At 33.8% G+C, this 24,140-nt stretch overlaps 1 protein-coding gene across 3 annotated transcripts in view; it reads left to right on the forward strand.

Moving 5' to 3' along the window:
* Positions 1-24,140, forward strand: part of Lpgat1 (lysophosphatidylglycerol acyltransferase 1) — a 78,016-nt gene that overhangs the window by 41,081 nt on the left and 12,795 nt on the right. For all 3 annotated transcript variants that reach the window (XM_027934858.2, XM_027934856.2, XM_034636190.2), the window contains exons 4-6: positions 1,708-1,803; positions 5,419-5,692; positions 8,321-8,447. In XM_027934858.2, coding sequence (XP_027790659.1) covers positions 1,708-1,803; positions 5,419-5,692; positions 8,321-8,447 — 497 coding nt within the window. The remainder of the gene's footprint in view (positions 1-1,707; positions 1,804-5,418; positions 5,693-8,320; positions 8,448-24,140) is intronic.

Raw genomic sequence — 24,140 nt, forward strand, 5'->3', positions numbered from 1 at the left:
GAAGTACAAATACGAAAAGAAGAGAGGAGAGTAAAATTAGCCAGTTAATTAGGTGTTCTTGGGGATCTTTAGCCAGAAGAAAATAAGGTCATTATTACTTTGGATTTTATTTACAAAATCCATTGGGAGGTAAGATATTATGCTTGCTTTATCCAGTGTTACTAAGGCCATGTTTTACATTGCTTCAGTTAGAAGGGTCACCTAAAACAAATAACAAATTCAGTAAGATAGGTATAATGAATGTGAGATTTGTATGTGTAATTCTGTCCTAGTTTATTTTAGGGGAAATAATTCAAACTGACTGAAAAGGTGAATCCACTACAAATGAAAGATTAAACAAGAAAAATAATTTTGGTATTTTAAGCCACTTAAATTGTAGACACTTCATAAATACTGTGTATAGTTAAAATGTTTTATAGGTTTTATCCAGTTACTTCTTGTTTTTTGTTTTTTACTTGGGACACTTTTCAACAAATTTCATTTAGTTAAATTGGATTTATTTAAACAAAGTAGTTATCATTGGAAAGCAAAACAAGAATGAATAATGAGATACTCGTGTTTATTTTACTCTGTATTAATTGACATGGTGACTCAGTTCTTCACTGGACACAAATCTTTCTTTTTCTTAAATTAAAAACATTTTTAAAGTAATTTAATATAATAAAGCTGATGGAGTAGTTATTTCACTGAAAAAATAAGGCAGAGATGTTGTTACATTATGTTGTCTGTGGGATTTTATGATGCTTTATAAAAGCAGCACATGAGTGTCAATGTTCAGTTTTTTTCTTATATGAGAGTTACATAATTTGTTTTTTTAGTGTTTACATTTATTATTCCCATAAGAGACCAAAGTAAAGCTCATTGCATTCTACTCTGAGGTTGTAACTTTCACTTTATTTAAAGTTTATAAAAAGGAAATCTATTTCCCCAGTAGGAAAGAAATTAACAAGTTTATTAATTAGATCCTGTTTATACTTTTAATTTCTAAATTTACTTGAAGTCTTCTGCTCTCAGCATGGGAATTAACTCACATAAGCAGCAGAGAATATTTTGTGATTAAGACATCACGAATTATTGAAACATTTCAAATAGTTTTATGTTGACAAAGAGTATGACCTTGTATAAACTAATAAATATTCTTTATAACATAATAGAATGTATAAATTATTTTATTAAGATATTTTTAAATGTTCTCTTATTTTAATCATTAGCTTTTAATATTTTAACCATTAAGGTATACTCACATTTATAAATCTTTAGTACTTATTAATTAAATGTATGGCCTTCATTTAACTTTAACAATTTTATTTTATTGATTTAATATAATTTTATAAGATAAAAATTGTCAGGGACCTTGTTTAAGGTAAAACAAATTTGAAATCATTAAGTCCAAATCTAAAAAAATTAATTAATTTGGGTTCATTTGTTATACAGTGATATGTATTTATGTGTATATATACTCATATTCTAGTTTCCTACCTAGTACTTAAGATTCCAACCCTTGGAATCAAGATCTGTGATTTTTCATGTAGACTTTATTAGTACCTATGTTATATTTGTAGAAAGAGCATTAGATTTAAAATATTTAGGTTAATTAAGAATGCTTAATGCTTGGATGACTATGTTTAAAATTTGAAGCCTTGGCTAGATTTTAGTCCGGTTACTTCTATACAATATTTAATTATCTCTTGCTTTTAAATATTTTAGGCTGTTGCTCAGTTAATATGGTTGATGGATCATATTTTTAAGTACACCAACTTTGGAATTGTTTCTCTAATTCATGGAGACTTCTTTATAAGGCAGGTAAGTGATGAACATTTCTTCCCCACGATAAAAGTCTGAATGAATAGTCTGGTCAGACTGATTCTTCACTATGAAAAGGTACATAAGAAAGCCAACTATATAGGTAGTCAGTTCTAGTGTTTCAGGGAGTCCTTCCTCTAGGTCTTTCTTCCATAAACATTTACTTTAATCTGAATTTGAGTGTGCCTGAGTAATAAGATATTTATAATGCAAATATTTTAACCTCTACTACCCTCCCATATAGAGGATACAGTTCAGTTTAATAAACATTTATCAAACGTTCATCATATTCCCTGCTCTTCAGCTTCTTAGTTATATGAATTGGGAAAATTACTTAACCAGCTCAAAGTTCCCTTATTTTTCAAATGAAGATAATATAGTAACACCCCAGATAGTTATTGTGGGGATTAAATGAAGTAATGTAGGTAAAACACTCGGAACAGCGCTGGCTGTCCTTATCATGTTTACCACTATCATCATCTTTATTATCACTGTAATTTTGATCTATAAGGGCCTGTTATATGATATAGAAGATATCTTAAGTTACCAGTAGGGAGTATCTTCATAATTGTTGTCATTATCATCATCAGAAATATTTTGGGAATTTGTTTTAGGGAAATTAGTATCAGATTTTTTTCTGTGAACTCAGAAAAACTTGAGAGGATAAAATGATATTTGGCATAAATTTTAAAGAATTGTTATGGATTTTGATGGACAAACGTGGATTGAGGAAGATCCCAGGCATGAGGAATAGTTTAGTGCAGCAAAAAGAATCATAACCTTTTATTCAGTCAGTGTTACATTATATTTCCCTGGTATGGTACTAGTATTAAACCTGATTTTCTCAAAAGTGGAAAACCTAGATGTGATATGTAAGAGTTTTCATGTGTGCTAATGCAACACTTACTTATTGTTTTTATAATGAGCATTTTAATCTGGATTGTGCAGTGCTCTGCATATAAATACTTAATGAATAACTCGGGAATCAAATGAAGCCTCTTCTATGAAGCACAAATGCAGAAATAAACTGGAAATGAGTAGAAAACTTTTAAGCTCTGTGAAAAGAAGTGTTACAAAACATCCATTTTACTCCATACAGTTTTATGTATAGAACCTGTTATTTTCACATGATGTCCAATTACCTAGTGCTTACCATGGTTCTTCTGAGCAAAGACAGATGGAAGTATGGACTGGAACCTCACGAAGAGGTGGTAGTGGAGATTGGTCAGGAGGTCAGGACAAAGTAAACAGTGACCACAACAAAAAACCTAAGACTGATGTCTCAGAGAAGGTAGTAGAACTGACCGAAAGCTTTGCAGTCTAGGGGGTCTAGTGGAAAAAGTAGCCAAGCCTCTTACAACATGAGGTCTGAGGAAATTATTGACTTATAGTGTAGTGTAACAGTTGATCTTAGCGATCATGATCCTTAAACATCAAGAAAGTGCTAAATTATCAGTGTACTTCGAGAGAATTAAAAATAAAAAATTATGTACACCAAACTGTTTTTGTGGCTATTGCAATATGAAGTTTGTATATGTAAAACTACATTTCATAGGATGTGGGAAATTGCCAAATTCATTTCTAAAGAGCAAAATTTTTTCCCAATAGATTAGTAATGAAAATTTTTAACATGGAAGGAGGTTTGGAATAGAAAAAGTATTAATTTTTTTTTTAATCTTTGGGGCTTTGCTTTAAGATGATTTTTGACAAGATTTCCCAAGAATAGTAAAAATATTTTATAAGGAGTCTTGGGAACTTAAGCTATTTTAATCATAATCAGTTTAGTTTAGTAAACTAAGAAAATTTCTTCCTTGTTTTGCATTTGGGATATGTTTAATTTAAAGACTGAATGTGTTGTTGTTATTATTGTTATTGTTGTTGTTATTATTTGTCCTGGTGATTGAACCCAATGGCACTTTACCACTGAGCTACATCCCCATCCCTTTTTATATTTTATTTTAAGATGGAGTCTTGCTAAGTTGCTGAGACTGGCCTCAAACTTGTGGTCCTCCTTTCTTAGCCTCCCTAGTTGCTGGGATTACAGATGTGTGCCATGGCACCTGGCCTGAAAGTGTACTAATTATTTTAAGGAGCTTCTATAATTATGTTGCCTGGAAATTAGCAAATTGATTATTCTGAAAGATCCTTTGTGATATTTAGTTGTAGGTTTTGGGTCGTCCTATAAGTTTTTCTGGATTCCTGTTTTCAGTCTTCAAGTCATCCATGTTCCTTTATTTTCCCTCACAACTGAGATCAGATATATCAGAAAATCCTGGTAACTTTGCTTTCAACTTTTTATTCCCTGTTTGTACCCACTTCTCATGAATATCCCTGAGTTGAATCCTTTGAAGCTCCCTTGCAGGAACCTTTGCAGTAGTCTCCTAACTTATTTCTTGTAGTCTTTTTGTCGCAGGAGCCAGCAGATTTTTTTTCAAATATAAATAAGATTATAACACTGCCTCATTTAAAATCCAGTGAATTCACATCTAAAACTACCTAGCCATGCACAAGGACCTTTTCACTTGGTCTCCACCTCCCTCTGCAGTTTCATCTCCTGCCACTGACTACCTCATTCATCTTTTCAGTCATACCAGCTTTGGTACGGTTCTTTGAACATCCTGAGCTTGTCCCTATCCAGATCTTTGTGCTTTTTGTTCTCATTCCTTGGTATATACTTCCTCTTCATGCAGCTTATTCCCTCCCATTAACAGCTCTTTGCTTAAATGATACCTCCCCAAAGCAGCTTTCCCTGACCTTCTTGATTTTTTCTAGCCTCTTAATCTTTTCTTCCTAACACATTGTTATGGTTTGGATTAGAGGTGACCCCAAAAATCTCCTGTGTTAATGTAGGAATGCTTAGAGGTGAGAGATTGTATTGTGAGAGCTGTAACCTGATCAGTCCATCCTAGCTTGAATGGGCTGGGTGGTAACTATAGGTGGATGGGGTATAGCTAGAGGAGGTGGGTCACTGGGGGTATGCCCAGGAAGGGTTCATCTTCCCTGAAGCCCCTTCCATCTCTCTCTGCTTCCTGGCCACTGCAAGGTCAGCTGCTTTCCTCTCTCTGGCCCGTCAGCCACGATGTGCTGCCTCACCTTGAGCACAGAGGATGGACTTGATTGTCTATGGACTGAGGCCTCTGAAACCATGAGCTCCAAATAAAGTTTCTCTCCCCTGAGTTGTGTTTGTCAAGAATTTTGGTCACAGTGACCAAAAGCTGCTGAAACGCACATATCACTGATTCTGATTGAGTGGACACTCCAAATTTACCACTTTCCCAAAACTAGAGTATAATCTCGCTGTTTAATCCTGTCTTTAGAATCTCTGATAGCACTTGGCATATAGTAGGCATTTAGTTTGTAGTTGCTGGAAGGTTAATGACTGAACTTTCTGGGCAATCAGAGCAAATTACTTTTCCTGCAGAAAGAAAGCTTTGTTTATTAAGTGCTAATACATTTTCTCTTTTTACCACTGGGATCATAAAGGGAAATAAGTCAGGGGAAATGACTCTTTTATTCTGTGACTGGATTTGAATTTAGAAATGATTGTTTTTATTTGATCTTACAGCATTTTCATTTCGGATGTAACTGTCCTTACTATTTGTGTATACCTTCTAGGGAAAATCTCATCGTGACCAACAGCTGCTGCTTCTCAAGAAGCACCTAGAAAATAATTATAGGAGCAGAGATCGAAAATGGATTGTTTTGTTTCCCGAAGGGGGCTTCCTCAGGAAGAGGCGAGAAACAAGTCAAGCATATGCCAAGAAAAATAACTTGCCATTTCTTACACATGTCACTTTGCCAAGATTTGGTGCAACAAAAATTATTTTGAGTGTACTTGTAGCACGACAGGAAAATGGAAGTCAAGCAGGAGGAGATGCTAAAGAATTAGGTATGATGGTTTTTAGCATTTCCTGTAAAGGGTTTTCTGGAGTTCCAGAAGGTATAGTTGTTCTTTTTGTGGTTTTTGTCAAGTAAAATTAATACTGGGGTAGAATATGAAACTATGATTTTTTTTTGATGTTTCTATTAATAAAAACAGTATGTATATATTTATCATTTTTATTCAAATAATAGAGAAGAAATTTAATGTAGTTGGACAATATTTATTAAGACCCTTAAAGTATTAATAAATAACTCAGTTATTCCACTGAAAATGGGGGAAATAATCTCAAGTACAGGCAAAGAAATTTATCACAGAGTTGTTTAAAATAGAAAAAAAAATGGAAATAGAAGGTAAGTAATCATCAAATATCCATAAGTGGAGACTACAATGCAGCCATTATATAGTGGCTTAGCCAGGTGCTCATGGTATACTGTTGAAACACACAACTCTGTGAAACTTGAGCATGAGCTCAAGTCTGTGATCAGTTACCAGTAGGAAATGTGTGAAAGAAAAGATACCCAAATGTTGGCAGTGATTGTTTTTCTAAGTTGTAACATTATGGATAATTTTCCCCATTTCTTAATCCTTTCCTGTATTTTTCGATTTTTAAATAATGAGTATGTATTACTTTTATGGCCAAGAAAAAGATGCAGTCAGCTTGGAAATAGCCTGGTAGATTGTGAAGTTTTGTAGAAGGTATTTGTGCCAACAATATGACAACTATCTTGAGCAAGTTTATCTAAGCCACTATTACTGTAAAAATTTGGTGACAAATTATAAATTTAGAAGCTCAGAGAAATTGACTTGGTCTATTTCCCTAGTAGTGGTTTGCTATTCTTTTAATATTCTTTAAATACACTGAAAACTGAAATGATTGACTCTCAGAAATGTGTTTCTAAATGGTGATAAAGAGCAGATGTAGAAATAATGCCCATGAGATTGCCCTGAGTTTTCCTTTCTTCTTCTTTTTTTTTTTTTTCCACCCAGCTGCTTGGCAGTCTGCTCTCTTAATCTTTCATCATCTATTTAAAAGACAAATTGAAAGAGTCTTTTAATAGGAAAGTTAAGTTCAGAATAGCTTCACTACTGGAAAGACACTATAGCAATGTCAGCCAAGCCCAAACTGAAAGGCCAAGGTCTTCCACACAGGATTAATTGGAACAAGTAACATTGCTGTTTAAATAGTGAACCTGGTCCGAACACTGTGGTTGTCTAGATCTTGAAGGAAGGACCAATTATCATACTTAATAGCAAAGAAAGATGCCTAATAGTGAAGAAAGATGGTTTTTCTTTTGGAGAGGAAATGTTTATAACAAAGTAATTTATTATTTATCCTACCTTAATTAAAACATTTTTTCCTAGCTGTTTAGAAAAGATCATTAATAGACCTGTAAACTAGTTCTTGTATTTTACTATTTTCTTCTCTGTGTTTTGGTATTTTTCATTTTATTTTTCTTAGTGTATTTGCTAGTATTTTTATCCCCTGTAAATACAAACCATTTCTCATGTGATCCATATGCACATATCAAAATTAAGTTTTGTCTGATTAACTTTAAAAGGATTAGCATATGTGTTTATTGCTTGATTAAAATATTAAGCTGAACTCTGGTATTTTTTCTTATCATTTCATTATGAAAATGTTCAAGCATCTGAAAGATTTAGACAAAAAAAGTTTTGTAAAATTTGACAAAAAATAATTTTTTTTACAGATTTCCCCGTCTTCAGAATGTTGTTCTAAAATATTTAAAGAATTTAAGGGATATGTATGCATACACACACACACATACACACACACCACTGATTTCTAATGCATATGTTTGGAAAAAATGAGAATTTTTTTCTTCTTTTCTTTTTGGGGATTCTTAGATACTTCAAACATAGACTTTAAAGTGTAATGGTCTGTTCTATCAGCATTCTCTGAAGATTTCCCTCTCCATTCTTGCTCAATTTTGTACTCCATGCTGGGAATAAAAATAGTGTACAAAGGGACAAACTAAATAGAGCTTCCCCATCCTTACACTTCAACGGTAGTTATCTGCTGTCCCTTCCAAAAGACAGGAGAGTTTATTGCTTTATTTGCATGTAACTTTTGCTAAAATTGCAGTTCTTTTGCTTTGTTTCAAATAAGAACAGCAACTGACAATAATGTATGTCTAAAAATTCATAATTTTATTGCCATGTTCTTGTATTTATTAGTATCTCCAAGTATTGCAAATCTTGGTGTTTGCTTTATAATTATATTTAGTGAATGATTTTGTTTCAAAGTCTGTTTTTCATTTTTGCAATGTGATACTTCTTACCTTTTCATAGGCCAATTTTTTTACAGAAGTGATAAAATATAAATAAGACTTTGAGGATGCGTAATTGTATTGAATACCTGAATTATGCATGTGCAGTAAATAATAGTGCTCAATTATTTGTTTTGAAATTCATCCATTTTTTAAAACAATAAGAAATCCTTAATTTTGTCCTACGTGTATTATAGAGCAGTAGCACCAAAGTTCATCCTCACTTCTTAAAGCAAAAGGTATATTAATAAACTTTACACTTCTCAAGTGATTGATACCATGTTATTTGCTGCAGATAATATAAAAAGTGATCCAACCTTAAGTAATTTTTTTTCTTTGTTCTCAGAGAGCAAATCAAAAGGCCTTCAATGGATAATAGATACAACCATAGCATATCCCAAAGCTGAACCTCTAGATATTCAAACTTGGATCCTTGGATACAGGAAACCAACAGTCACACATGTCCATTACAGGTAAGAACTCTTGGGGTGGGGATGTGGCTCAAGCGGTAGCGCGCTCGCCTGGCATGCGTGCGGCCCGGGTTCAATCCTCAGCACCACATACAAACAAAGATGTTGTGCCGCTGAAAACTAAAAAATAAATACTAAAAAATTCTCTCTCTCTCTCTCTCTCTCTCTCTTAAAAAAAAAAAAGAACTCTATATTTGTTTTCAGTATATATCCAATAGAATGACCTCAGAACAGTGTGAATGTTTTAATATTTAGTTTTTAACCGGACAGTAGAAATAGTTGGCATGGTGTGTGTTTACAGGGAATAAAAATTCTACACTGGCTTTTGAATATGGAAAATATCATTTCAAGTACTTATTTTTACTGAGTGACACAAATCTCTAAAAACGATGTTCCAAAGGCACTTTAGATACCCAATTGCCTGACATTCTTGAGTAAAAGTAGCTGAAAGAGCAAACATCAAGTATAAATGTGTAATCACTTGGGTTAGGTAGATATGTATTGATAGGAATGGAATTTGTTTTGAAATCATTAATCCACATAAAAAGTTATGAATGATTAAACTAATTTAATATGATATACATTTTTAATATTTTGGTATGCCAGTGCCATTTGCATAAACAGCAAAAATGTTGAATATTCTGTGCCATATTCTTGAGATTTTTTAATGTAGATTTTTTTGGGGGAAAGTTTCATGTAAACATGTGAAGGAATTTATATCAAAGCATTGCACCGATAAGGACTGAATATAGTTGATCACTTTATAGTTCATTTAGCTTTACTTTCCTTGTCAAGGACTTCAACCCATGACAGCTAGCTTACAAATGTATGAAGTGGGTACCAAGGAAAATCACAGTTGCCATAAAGATCCTTCACAATAAGAGGAAAATTGCTCAAATTACATACCCATTGATAATAGTAGTATTTTTTCATATGTGTAAACCATCAGTATTCTATAAATATAAATATCCAGCTGGGAGGATTTGAAACTTAAAATTAAATATTTTTGTTTGGTTTTTGTGTATGAGATGACTATGAAATTATAGTTGGAACAGTGTGTGACTTAATTGCCCAATTAGGAAGTTCATGTGTAATGTAAAAGTATAATTCTTAATGGCTTTTCTAACTCCATTTCACATATGTTGTACATTTTATTTAAGTTATTGAGCACTTATATACAAGGTGATGTGCTAGGCCCTGGAAGAATTTCTCTAGGAACAGTTTTATTTCATGTAGCCTTCAGTAACTTTTTAAAGTTTATAATCTAACAACAAAGGTCATTGTTAATGCCCAAACTAGGATTATATGGCAGTTGGATATGTGTATTGGATAAAAGAAGATGGTATCTTCATTGATATATGTAGATGTCCTAGCAGATCATACCAAAAAAAAAAAAAAAACTGAATCAAAGAAAAAAAAATTCTATTTTTTGAGCATTCTGTTATAGTTGACCCTCTTTTTAGTCAATAAATATAGGAAATTTGGTTTATGGACAATCAAAAAAATGAGTGGAATCATGTAGAATCTTAATAATTGAAGAATTGGTCTATGTTTTAGAAAAATTATCAGGAACAAGAATAAGGCTCTTAAGTCACTTGAAGCAGAGGTTCTTAAATCTGGGCCTAATGGATGGGCCTCAGATAATTTTTTAACCAAGTCTGTATGCAAAATTTTTATGGTTTTATGTATGTTGTACTTTCTACAGAGAGGATTCACTACTTTAACTTTATTCTCAAAATCATCCATGACCAAAAAAAAAGTTAAGAAACCCTGACCTGGAGAGTAAATCCAAAGTATAGATAGAAGATAAGGAACTGTTAGTTTGATATAGAAAAATAATTTATTACCAGATGTAAAAATAATAAAGAAAAGTTTATTGTGTTAGATTAGTAGAGATTCAATTATGGTGTAGAATCATATTCTATCCACTAAAATGCACATTATGCCTGATAATTTATGGGTATATACATACCCTAGGAGTCTTGTTTGGACAGGTGAGGAGATACACTTTCCTTTTCTTCCCAGGAATTTGTAAGACATCATTGTCTGGCTAGAGTTAAGGAAGGGGGATGGACCTGTGTTCCAGTAGGAAAGGGAAAGCAAATGAAAGGGGCAAGACAAAACAGGGGTGTCTGATGTCAGCATAGTACTGAGGTTTTTCAAAAGTTTGTGAAAAGGGACATGGCCATGTCCTTAGCTCTCAGGAATAAGCTCTATCAACAATAAGCTGACTCTTCATGATTGTTGTAGTCTATCAGGGCACCGTTGGAGATGGGAAAAGATATCCGTTCTAGTTCATACTCTCTATTTGGTTATATTTTTAAAATATTAATCAAGGTCAAGATGTTTTCAATTAGAGTAAAAGTTTTGAAATGCAACATTAATAATCATATGCATATATATGTATATGTGTGTGTGAATATATATATATATATGTGTGTGTGTAAATAAATAAGGTTTAGATCTCTTCTCTCTCTTTTTTTAAAATATTTATTTCTTTAGTTTTAGGTGGACACAGTATCTCTATTTCACATTTATGTGGTGCTAAGAATGGAACCCAGTGCCTCACGCACGCTCGGCGAGCACACTACCACTTGAGCCACATCCCCAGCCCTAAATCCCTTCTCTTTTAATGTAAGGAAGTTGGCAGGAAAACTGAATAGTACTGACTGCTTCAACCTAGGAATAGGAGCCCAAAAAGATAAGAAAAGATTGCCTGAAAACCATAATGTTAACTGAAAAACTGCTTTTGCTTGGTGTTATCTTTCTTATCTTCACCTACAGGCAGGTTTTAAAAATGTATTTATGCCCTGTATGGCGGCATTATAGCAAGAGCCTGTCTCATTATAAAAAATAAAAAAAGCTGGGCATGGTGGCCCATACCTGTAATCCCAGTGACATGAGAGGCTGAGGCAGGAGGATCACAAGATCAAAGCCAGTCTTAGCAATTTAGCAAGGCCCTGAGCAACTAAGCAAGACCCTGTCTCAAAATAAAAAAGGGCTGGGGATGTGGCTCAGTGGTTAAGCGCCCCTTGGTTCAATCCTTGGTACCCAGTAAACAAACAAACAAAAAATTTATTAATTGATTTTTTTTTCCTGTAATGACATTTTCTCCAAAGCATTACTGTGTTATTCTGTTTTTTGTTTGTTTGTTTGTGTGTGTGTGGGGGGGTAATACTAGGGACTGAACCCAGGGGCATGACCATTGAGCCATATCCCCATCCCTATTTTGTATTTTATTTAGAGACAGGTTCTCACTGAGTTGCTTAGCGCTTCACTTTTGCTGAGGCTGCTTTGAACTCAGGATCCTTCTGTCTCAGCCTACAGAGCTGCTGGGATTATAGGCATGTGCCTTTGTGCCTGGTTACTCTGTTATTCTTAACAACCCCAGCTGACTTTTAAAAAACATCTTAGCAGCCCTCAGTCTTAGAGGGCTTTGGTATAGATGGAGTAGTTAGTACTATTGCTAGTTTTTTTAGTCTAATCTTGAGGTGTATGACATATGAGGGTCATAAAATAATTATTCCATTCTATTCAGCCTTGATCAAATCCAGTTTGAAATATATCATGTATTTTAATTTCTCCATTAAAAATGCAATTGGTAGATTATCAAAAGAGGTAAAATATATAAATCCTAGAACACAAGTACTGCTTCAAAGGAATTCATTTTAGATCAATGGAAGCAAATTTGGAGATGGCAGTAATTAAACACAATTCTAAGAAAGTACAAACAGGTTTTTAAAAGTTGAACAATTCATAAGTACTCAATCTGTAATAAATGTCTGGATATTTGAGGTGCTTATGTCATATTATAGGTAAATTCCATAGAGAATAGTGACTATCCTCTCCTGAGTAGTACATTTTGATGCTGCTGAGACCTAAAGAATGTGTTTGGGGTAGCTGGTATACTACAGCATTTCTTACCATCAGAATTCACTTGGGAAATAGGATAGTTGGCATAATTTATTTAACGTTAGTCAGTGCTTAGATAATTTTTTATTTCCATAATATATTTATTTGCTCTTCTTGTACATTTTAAGCTACCTAATAATTTCCACTATTTTGTACCTCATTGCAATGAACATAATGTGACTCATGACAACTATATGGAAATCTGTGAGTAAAAATGGCATTTTTCCCTATAGAGTGACTCCCATCATACTGTTTTAATAAGTTCTTAAAATTTTTTTCTCTTTATTTAAACAGGAAGGGAATATCTACACTACCAGAAAGTGCAGCACTTTTTTTTTTTTTTTAATTCTAGATTTTTGTACTGATGTTTAGGAAAAAAAAATACAAGAATGCAATAGCTTCAAATAGCAATTTTCTACATTATGTCACTTTTTACTTCTTAGGCTTATGTTGATTTTTAAGATTTCTAAAATCCATGTTATATATAAAAATGCTACACAAATACCTAAAATACCACATAGATGAGAAAGTAGCAGCAGATACATAGTGGCAGTTACATAATTGATCCTGTTTTACGAAAAGGTAGTGTTGTTGTCATTCAAAAGTTGAACTTTTAGGGCAGGTATTTGGAGCTTATTCTTTGGAAGACTTGGGACAAATGGTGATTAAGTGCCAAGGTCACTTTGCTAATAACTAAACTCAGTGTATACATGACTCCTCAGCAGCCCACCCTAAGACTTCGGTGCTCAGAGGTTGCACCAACTTCAGTGAATGAATTATTGTGAGCACCAAATGGTGTACTGGTAAAAAATGTTTTTGAGTATAGCGTGCCTTATTTTTATATAAAGTGCAATTATTAAAACATATCGAGTATGTATGAATTACTGATATTCACTATTACTAAATCAGAATTCCCATATGTCTCAGCCATTTACTATAAAGATGTCTTTTCTTATTCTTTCCTCCCAATATTACATTGTTTAACTAGGGAAGCAGTTTTGTATTAGTAGGTATGCAACTACATTATTGAACTTTTTGAAAAGTAAAGAGGAGCTAAGGCTAAAGTGTGGGAAACATTTGAGAATATTTCTGTCAAACTAACAGTTTTCTACATTATGTCACTCATTACAGCTTATTACTAGTAGTGAGCACAGCTCACTGCTATTAAGTGGTTAATATAAATATAAGCATAATTAGATTTTAATTGCAGAGATAGTGTTTAAGGATAAATGCGAAAGTAACTGCTGCTCTTAATATAAGTATCTCCTGTACTTCAAATTAGGACAGAAAGTGAAAGATGATTATTTCTTTTGTGCAGAAGTAGCTTATATTTTCAGTTTTAAAAATCTTGAGAAGAAATGTAACCTAAGTGTAGTGGCATAGATTGCTATACAAGCAGAGGTGTTATGTTCATGTCTAATTTGACTAGGGCATGGGTTACTTTGGAGAATATATTCAGTGTGGGACTTTAGTTCTTGCTTCAGCAGCATATATGCTAAAACTGGAACATTTAGGGACTTTGGACAATAACTTATTTTCAATTTGAGAAAGTTAATTAAAAAAATACATAACTAATTTTTAAAGACAAATATGTTACCTAAAAAGACTAATATCAAGTAATAAAATTGAAATAGCAATGTTAAGACTTCCAACAAAAAAAAAACTCAGGACCAGATGGATTCTCAGCTGAATTCTACCAAATTTTTAAAGGAGAACTAACCCAGTCTTTCTCAAATTATTCCATGAAATTCAAAGGGAAGAAATACATTCTGTGAAGTCAGTATAACCCTGATACCAAAACCAGACAAAGACACATCAAGGAAAGAAAAATACAGGCCAATATCCCTGATGAACATAGACGTAGAAATCCTTAATATAATATTAGCAAACTACATTCAAAAACACATCAAGAAGATAATTCAACATTAACAAGTGAGTTTCATCCCATGGTTGCAAGATTGGTTCAACATAACGCAAATCAATAAATGTAATTGACCACTTAAGTAGAATTCAGGACAAGAATCACATGATCATCTCAATATATACAGAAAACGGCCTTTGATAAATCCAGCACCCATTCATGTTAAAAGTGCTGGAGAAGCTAGGAATAGAAAGAACTTACCTTACATTATAAAGTTATTTATAACAAACCCAAAGCCAACATCATACTGAATGGAGAAAAACTGAAAGCATTTCATCTAAAATCAGGAACAAGACAAAGATGTCCCTCCTCTCTTACCACTTCTATTCAATATAATTTCTCTAAATACTAACCAGAGAAATCAGACAAGAGAAGGAAATTAAAGGGATAAGAAAAGAAGAAGTCAAACTATCACTGTTTGACATATTTACTTCAAGTTTTTTTTTAACAAAAGAAATTTGTTATTTCAAGCCAATCAGATTTTCAGAAATCAAAGATGATGACTTTTGACATAAACATAGGAAAAAGTGACCTCTTATATATTGCTAATAAGATTGTAAACTGTTAGACTACACTTTGAGAACTGTTTTACTACATCCATTAAGGTGAATATGCACAGACCTTATGATTTAGCAGTTGTACTGCTGGGCACACACACACTCTAGTTTGGAGAGTATTGTCAAAATTACATCTGCATAGCGAAAGTAGTTGTCAAAAAGATTTTAAAAAACCTTATTTATGAGAAGTATTGCCAGTACTTAAAAATAAAGTGTAACATTTATCATAACATTTTATGTCTAAACCTGTGTCTGTTTATGATTGCTATCTATTAATCTAACATTTATAATATAACATTTAGTATACATTTTATATCAAAATCCAAATCTGTGTATGATTAATATGTCACTTGGTTTTCCCTTCTGCTTTTACTTTTACTACATAAAAATAACAAAATAAAAAAGTCAAAAGTTTTGGGGGGTATAATTTCAGAAATAGCCATGCCTCCAAAACATTTTTTATAGAAAATTTCAAACCTATAAATGAAACCCCATGTACTCATCCCTCCCCTTATCAATTTATGGTTAATGTTGATTCTTCTGTATTATTTCCCAGACCCCACTGAATTATTCTGAAGCAAGTCTCAAACATATCATTTCATTTATAAATATTTCATTTTGTATCATCTAAAATGTAAAAACACAAAAGACAATACATGGAAAGACTGTGTTCCTAGAGGAGATGACTCAAAATTATAAATAAATCTATAAATTTAAAATAATTTATATTAAATCAGAATCAGTCAGAATCTAGTATTACTTTTTCAGGAAATTTGACAAAAGGGTTTTAAAATTCATTTGAATGAGTAAAAATAAATGAATAGCTGAAATAATTTTGTAGTAACATAGCATAGTATAAACAGAATTCTCCAGAGGAACAGAACCAATAGGATATACAGAGATATATAGAGAAAGAGATTTATTACTAGCAGAGAAGTTACACAGTCTTGCAGTCTGCAAGCTGGAAGCCCAGAAAAATCAGTAGTGTGGTTCCAGTCCAAGTCCAAAAGCCTAAGAAACAAAGGAGCCACTTCTAAGTCCTGCTCCAAACCTGAGCAAAGTGTGAAAGCCCCAAACCAGGACATCGATAGTGCGTATAAATCCTGGTCTGAGTTTGAAGGCTTGAGAACTAGGAACTGACTCTATACAACCTGATCTGTCAGGAAGCCCAAGAACTAGGCTTAGCTAATGAGAGCCCTCACTTATAAAGAATCAAGAGTTGGGCTGGGGTTGTAGCTCAGTGGCAGAGTGCTTGCCTCGTACATGTGAGGCACTGGGTTTGATCCTTAGCACCACATAAAAATAAATAACTAAAAAAAATTAAAAAAAAAAACAAGAGTATAGCAAACACAGCCAATTTTCTGAGATATTAATAGTGTGTGAATCTTTTTTTCTTTTTAAGCCATAATGTGACTTGGAGGACTTTATAAATCTGCTGAGTGATTGTGAATAAACACTGGAAATGAAGAGCTCTCTTCCCACCTCTTCCTCCTGGGGTTTACCATGTCTTTTTCACTTTTAAGTCTCTTCAAGGTCTAGGAAAGTGTCCTTGGAATTTTCAAAATATATACTTTTATTTTCTAAATTATTTAGTTGTGTCGGTTATTCAATTTTAATTGAATAATGAGTATACTTGACTCTCACTGATGTTTATCTTTAGCTAAAGATCTTTAAAGTCATTGAAACTGTTAAATGGAAGAACTACCTAGGTCTTTTTGTATAACCATTTCATTTAACTTACTCTCAAAAATTGATGGAAAAAAATGCATACTAGAAAAAGAGTGTGTGGGGGGGCGCACGCCTGCATAGAAAGAACAATAAAGGCAGGAGAAGATGGGAAATATTGAGGAAATTTTCAGTTAAATATATATGTGAATTCTTTGTATTATTTTTATAAGTTTTCTCTGAGACTGAAACTACTTTAAAATAAAAAGTTTTTAAAAGTCTATAGACACATGGAAAGCGTAATCATGATTCTTTTAGACAAATATACCAATACCATGTTTTGCTTACTGCATGGCTCCTTTCTGTTCACTCAACAAGCATTTGTTAAGCATCTTACAACATCTCAAGGGATACAAAACAAAGATATAATAAATTCCAATTCTGAGCAGTGTCATCTCATTGCTTATATCCTTAACTGGCTTCTTGGTTTGCTGTAGCTTTGACTGTTGCAAGGTCTGCTCAGGAAGGGAACTCAGTTATCTATCCCTGACTGTGAAGGGAAGCAGTGGCCTTCATGCTGAGTGTTTGCCATCTCCCGATCTACACAGACTTTAAGGCTACTCAAAATTATTTCTTAATATAAGTGTAAGTTGCTACCTTCAGAGTTTTTGGAAATGTCTTCCTTAGTTTTTCCCCTGTATTTAAAGTAGGTAAAAGTTAACATCTCATTTCTATTTTCAGATACCTGAGTGTTTTTTCTTTTTAAAAAAAGCCTAATTGTTTCAGTGGAGGATCAGGCCTGAGCAGCTTACCTCAAGATAATGGCTCAAAGTAAAACTTCTGGGAATTGAATGCTGGGAGATATTCTGATATGTTAAACTTTAAAGTGTCTGTTCTTGTCCATTAATCTATTTTTTGGTAACAAGCAGTTTTGGAATTTTTGAATTATTATTATTGTACCTACCCTGATAGTGTCAGTTAACTGCCCATTACCCTATCAGATTACTGTCAATTAATTCAATTCAGCAAACTTGAGTTCCCACTAAGGACCAGGCATTGATTTATACATAGGGTACACAAAGATGCGTATAACATAGTCTGATACCAGAAACAGACATGTAAGAAAATAAGTAGAACAAAAACTAATAAGTATAATCATGGATTTAGTTATAAAGGACAGAGTTGACACCAAGAAGGAAATTTTAACTGCCAGAGAAGAAAAAGACAGACATGAGAGAGAAGAGAAGATCTTATAAGATAGCCAGATTCTTAGATTCCATAGTAGGAAGTCAATGAATAAATTTTAAATGGAGTAATCTGGAAATGGTGTTATAATAAGCTATATGAAATTAACAGCAAAATAAACAGTTGGAAAGGGTTCTGTCTGGGAAACAGGGATCTGACAAGGGAAAATATAGTGCTATTATTTTTCATTGTCTACCTTATAGTACACTTTGCCTTTTGAAAACTATATGTATATATTAATTAGCTAAAAATTTGTTTTAAATTTAATTCTACTTAATAATTTAGGCCAAATTCAAGTGGTAACTTATGAATTTATCATGTGCCATAGATAAGTGAACATGCACATTCCTTCATTTAAACTCACATGACAGTTCTTTAGACTCTATACAACATTTATCATATTCTCATTGCTTATTTTTCTCATCTCTTTGCTAGATTTATTAGCCTTTTGAAAGCAGGAACTGTTTTATCTCAGAATCTCCCTTACTGCTTGATTCCTTTCATGTAGTTGACATAATTGAATTGAGGTTTAGTCATGTTGTTTGTTGGCTCACATTTTGGTATCTTAGTGGCTTAAAAATTCAAATGTTCTAACTAATATATACAGTGCCATCTGCTAAGCATTATTTTTTTGAAAATGTAATTTCATCTAGTGCTCTTAAATCAGATTCTATGTATTTTGGTAGAATACTCTGTATTTAAGAGCACATTCTAGTTTATTGATAATAAGAATTTTTGTTTCTTAAAAATGATGAGCTGGTTTTTCATTGGGATAGCTATTGTTATTGCAAAGGTTGATTTCTGATATATAGGTTTATTTATTTCAATCCCACAAAAATTGCTCTTATTTGATTCCAGGAAGACTGGTATTTCCTGCATTTGATCCTTTGCCATATTAGGGGATTACTCATTTTAATATTTTAATCCCATGGTAACCAAACAATCAGAGTAATAGAAGTGATTGCTCTTGAGAGCAGACATTTGGTTTGCCCTTCTGGCTATCTCTTAGTCAAGGGAATATCAAGCTATTCTGGACAGTTGGTAGGGTAGGGTGTCAATCCATACACAACCAAGCCTTTGACACAATGGCCTATGGAGGCCACTTATCTATACCATAGCAGGAATACAACATGCATAAAAGGAAGTTGTGGAAATAAGATTAGGAAGTTGAGTACAGATTTTGTCAGGTTTGTACTTGTATCCTTTAAGTAACTAAAAGCCCAATTAAAAAAGAGTTATACTTTAATGATCAGGGAAATTATTGACTGGATATCCAAAATAGGACAAGTTCTATGATGGAATTTGCAATGACTCAAGCTCTGCTTTTCTCAGTTTTGCTCTCCTTTCTGTGTCGGTTGCTTGCCTAGCTCACAGGTAGGTAACAGAAATTTGAGACCTCAAACTTCCATGAAAGAACAAAGACAAGAGGAAAAGTAGATTAAGTTTTTCTGGCAACCTTTCTTCAACTTTTCCCTATAGCCCCTATAGAACTTTTATTATCACCTTGACCCTAACTGGTTATGAGTCCATTCCTATACCCTAATTCCTGTGGCTGAGAGAACTGTGTGTGATCACTAGCTTTGACATGGACTTCTTTTTTTTTTGTACCAGGGGTGCTTAACCACTGAGCCACATCCTGAGCCTTTTTAATATTTTATTTAGAGACAAGGTCTCACTAAGTTGCTTGGGGCCTTGCTAGTTGCTGAGGCTGGCTTTGAACTCATGATCCTCCTGCCTCAGCCCCCTAGTTGCTAGGATTACAGGCATGTGCCGCCACACTCAATCTGACATGGTCTCTTAATAGGAAGATGCCCGGGCTACTATAGCTTGCTAAGTGAGAGCAGATTTGCAGACATTTGCATTGGGTGCATTTATTTCATTCCTTTTTGAGAGTGGGATTCCTAAGAGTAGTAGGTGAATAGCTTAAAAAGCATACTGCAAAGCTGTGTCAAAATAGTATTAAATCATCTAAACATAAAACCTTAGTTATGCCATTCACTTAAAAATAAAATCTGATTTTCAGTTTTACTTTTTAGTTTTGAGACAACCTTCTAGTATCAGGATGAAGTGAATTAACCTTTCTAAATTTCCAAATATTTAAGAGAGAGAAGCAATGAAATTTCCTGTGTGCAGACCATGCTGGCTAAAAACTGCAGGGCATTATTCTGCTTGGACTCTACCCCTTATATACGTTGCTCTAGGGTCATCAGGAGATTTGAATTGAATTTAAAATCGGAATTTGTGGCTCCCACTGTGGCCTTACTCCTAATGGGATTCTTCTTTTCCAGTTGCAATGGTCACACTAATCTCTGTCCTCTTGAATCTTAAACTAGTAGGACTGACACGTGTTTTTATGTAAATTCAAGCCTCCCTATGTGGCACTGACTGAATTGTTCTCAAGTGAAAAGATGTTTAAAAAAAAAAAAAAAGGAGAAAATTGCCCATCTTCCAATGCAGACTCTTCTCCAGTGCCTGCCTGCTTTTAGTTCTCCTAAGTGCATTCACTGATTACTTTTTTGTTTTGTCCAAAATTTATAATTGTTGCCCATAAATGACTGTCATTACACGAAGCAGAACTCCTTTCTTGTTTTATTTTAGTGGATAGTAAGAGTTATAAGTTGAGTTATAGCTCAGTCTCAAACTTTGAGAGGAGAGAATAGTTTTTACTCACTTTTCTGGCCTTTTACTTTTAAAATAGGACCACATTTTACAAAAATAATTATGAAAATAGGAACCAGGCCTGGTATAATGGTGCATGCCTATAATCCCAGTCACTCAGGAAGCTGAAGCAAGATGAACACAGGTTCAAAGCCAGCCTCAGCAACTTAGCGAGGCTATAAGCAACCTATTGAGATCCTGTCTCAAACTAAAAATTAAAGGGCCCAGGATGCTGGGCACAGTGGTGCACACCTGTAATCCCAGCAGCTTTGAGAGGCCGAGACAGGTTCAAAGCCAGCCTCAGCAAAAAGCAAGGCGCTAAGCAACTCATTGAGATCCTCTCTTTAAATAAAATATAAAATAGGGCTGGGGATGTGGCTCAGTGGTCGATTGCTCTTGAGTTCAAACCCTTTTACCCCCTGCCAAAAAAAAAAAGGAGGGGGTGCTGAGAATGTGGCTTAATAGTTAAGCACTCTTGGGTTCTTGGGTTCAATCCCTAGTATATAAAAAAAAAATAGGAACCAGAATCGCATTGCAGGACTTAATTATAAGATGCTTATCTTTATGACTCAAAATGTTTTTACTAAATTAAGATTAATATTTAAACTGGGCAAAGGGCCAAAAGTCTGTTAATTTCAGCTATTCAGGAGGCTGAGGCAGAAGGATCTCATGTTTGAAACCAACCTGGGGAACTTAACTAGACCCTGTCTCTAAATAAAAAGGGGGACTGGGGATATAGCTCAGGGTTGAACATACCTGGGTTTAATACCTAATACCAGAAAAAAATAAATAAATATTAAATTAACAAAGAGAATTTATGGATGAATCCCCAAGAATATAGACCAAAAATGGCATGATCCTTTTGAGAAACACTGCTGGCCATCATCTACAACTAAATGATAATTTTCTGACTTGGTTATTTTTCAGTTTAAAAATCTTCTCATCAAAGGCATTTTCATAATTTTTAGTGGAATATAAATAGGTATAATCCTTGTAAAGATACTGTAGTGATAACTTTCAAAAATTACTAATACATTTAACTTTTGAATTTCTCATAGATAAATTTACACAGATCATACGGGTAAATTTACACACCTGTGACTGAACATCTGTATGATGTCATTCATTGCCACATTGCTTATAATAATAAAAGATGAAAAATATCCATCAATAGGAAATAAGAGGAATTTATATTATTTAACATGTGTCAAAATAGTATTAAATCATCTAAACATAAAACCTTAGTTATGCCATTCACTTAAAAATAAAATCTGATTTTCAGTTTTACTTTTTAGTTTTGAGACAACCTTCTAGTATCAAGATGAAGTGAATTAACCTTTCTAAATTTCCAAATATTTAAGAGAGAGAAGCAATGAAATTTCCTGTGTGCAGACCATGCTGGCTAAAAACTGCAGGGCATTATTCTGCTTGGACTCTACCCCTTATATACTCTACCCCTTATATATGCCAGGCCTGGTTCCTATTTTCTTAATTATTTTTGTAAAATGTGGTCCTATTTTAAAAGTAAAAGGCCAGAAAAGTGAGTAAAAACTATTCTCTCCTCTCAAAGTTTGAAAATTAGAAAATAGTTTGATTATGCAAATATGATCTCTCAAAACTTGTAGGAGATAGCCCTAAGCAACTTAGTGAGACCCTGTCTTAAAATTAAAAAGACTATGAATGTAGCTTAGTGGTAAAGTACCTAGGGTCCAATCTCCAGTACCACCGTCCCCCAAAAAAGAAAACAATAAAGTTGTTCATTCTAATCAAGAAAAAAAGAAAAGGGGGCTGGGGATGTGGCTCAAGAGGTAGCGCGCTCGCCTGGCATGCGTGCGGCCCGGGTTCGATCCTCAGCACCACATACAAAGATGTTGTGTCCGCCGAAAACTAAAAAATAAATATTAAAAAATTAAAAAAAAAAGAAAAAGAAAAGAGAAAACCTACATGACCACTATAAGCAATGAAAAAGGGGGATTCCATCAAATCCTATAATTATTTAAAAGACAATATAAGGATATGGAATACAACTTTTCCAGAACATAGGAAAAGAAGGGATACTTCCCAGCTTGTTTTAGAGTCCAGCATAATACAGATACCAAAACCTGAACTGAGGACTTTATAAGAAAGAAAAATGTACAGACAAACCTCTTATATGATTACAGATACAAAACCAAACCCAGCAATACATGAAAAACACATCATGTTATATAGCAAAAACATACTTTCCAGGAATAAAAGTTTGGTTTAAAATCTAAAATCAATGTAATTTATCTCATTAACAGAATTGAAGGGAAAATTCCATAAGCAGTTCATTAGATGGAAATTTTTTTTTATAAAATGCAACTCTTATTCATAATAAAAATAAAACACTCTCAGCAAACTGGGACTAGAAGTAGATTTCTTTAATATGATTAATGTGTCTACAGAAAAAATCTACAGCAAATACCATACTTAATTGTGAGCTATTGGATGTTTCTTCCCTAAAAGATTTAAGAATGGGGGACAAGGATGCTCATTATCAGTACTTATAATCCACATTGTAGTAAAGGTCCTACCCAGGCCAATATAGCAAGAATAATCGAGTGTACACATAGGACAAGTGTTAGTAAAATTGCCATCAGTTGAATTAATTTGTCTTCCTACCTGAAAATTAAGATTATATAAGGTTCATTGGAGGATACAGACATCTATTCATTCACAGACTTCTGCCCAACTTAACCTACACATGTTAATGGCAGATAACTAAGGAGACTTCTTACAGAAGGAGTTGGGGAAAGGCTCTTCACAAAAACTGACTTTCTTTATACTAATCATCTTCATTTAATATCCATTCAAGTGGAGATGGTGGCTTGAGACAGAAGAAGTGTGGCCTTTTGCAACCAAGTAGTTGAGATATAGCAGGGTAAGGATATATGAGCTTAGCATGGTATGGTAAACATATAACATTTTCCATGGCATTTTGAAATTTTTAGCTCCTTGTTTCTGTATCTCTGAGTATATAGTATTGCTATTAAAAGGGTCTTTAAAGTTTTTGTCAGGGATTCATCTTTTTAATACTTGGTAGCAACTATACTTTTACTTTTATATGATTGGCTTGAGGCTGACTTCATTGTTGCTTTAGTGATAGAGGAAGAGAATGTATATATGGGTGTGTATGTGTGTACATGTAATGTGTGGAAAGTCTCATATTATATGAAATAGTTACGGAGTGACAACTCCTCCTAATAAATACTGATCTAGTTTAGCTGTTGCAGCTGTTGCTAAACCCAAAGAAGCACAGTAATGCTTCCCCTGAGGGATCTGGCCACCACTACTGATATTGTATGAGTGTTTAGCCCACATCAAGTACTGTTGTAAGCACTTTGTAAGGTAAATCATTGTACTAGCCCCATTTTACAGATGAGGGAATTAAGTCGTATCAAGGTTATATGGCTTACTCAAAGACACACAGCTGGCAAATGATAGAGTGAGGATTCAATCCCAGGCAGTCTGCAAATCACAATGCCACACTGCCTTCTGGGATTGTTTTAATTGTGTCTAAAAAGCAGACTCTTTAAGTGTCCCCAGGTTCACCCCTACAAATCCTCACTGTTTTGTAGAAGGGAATATTAGCCAGGGAGTACTCACTTCGTGAGCCTTAATCAGAACCTGGTGTGGAGAGGGCAGAGGAGAAATAGAAGATTTCGTTTAAAACGATCTTTTGATGACTTAGTGTAGGTGTTTGTTGTTTTGTTTTGG

Source organism: Marmota flaviventris, chromosome 12 (genome assembly GCF_047511675.1).
Source record: "Marmota flaviventris isolate mMarFla1 chromosome 12, mMarFla1.hap1, whole genome shotgun sequence".
Classification (NCBI taxonomy): domain Eukaryota; kingdom Metazoa; phylum Chordata; class Mammalia; order Rodentia; family Sciuridae; genus Marmota; species Marmota flaviventris.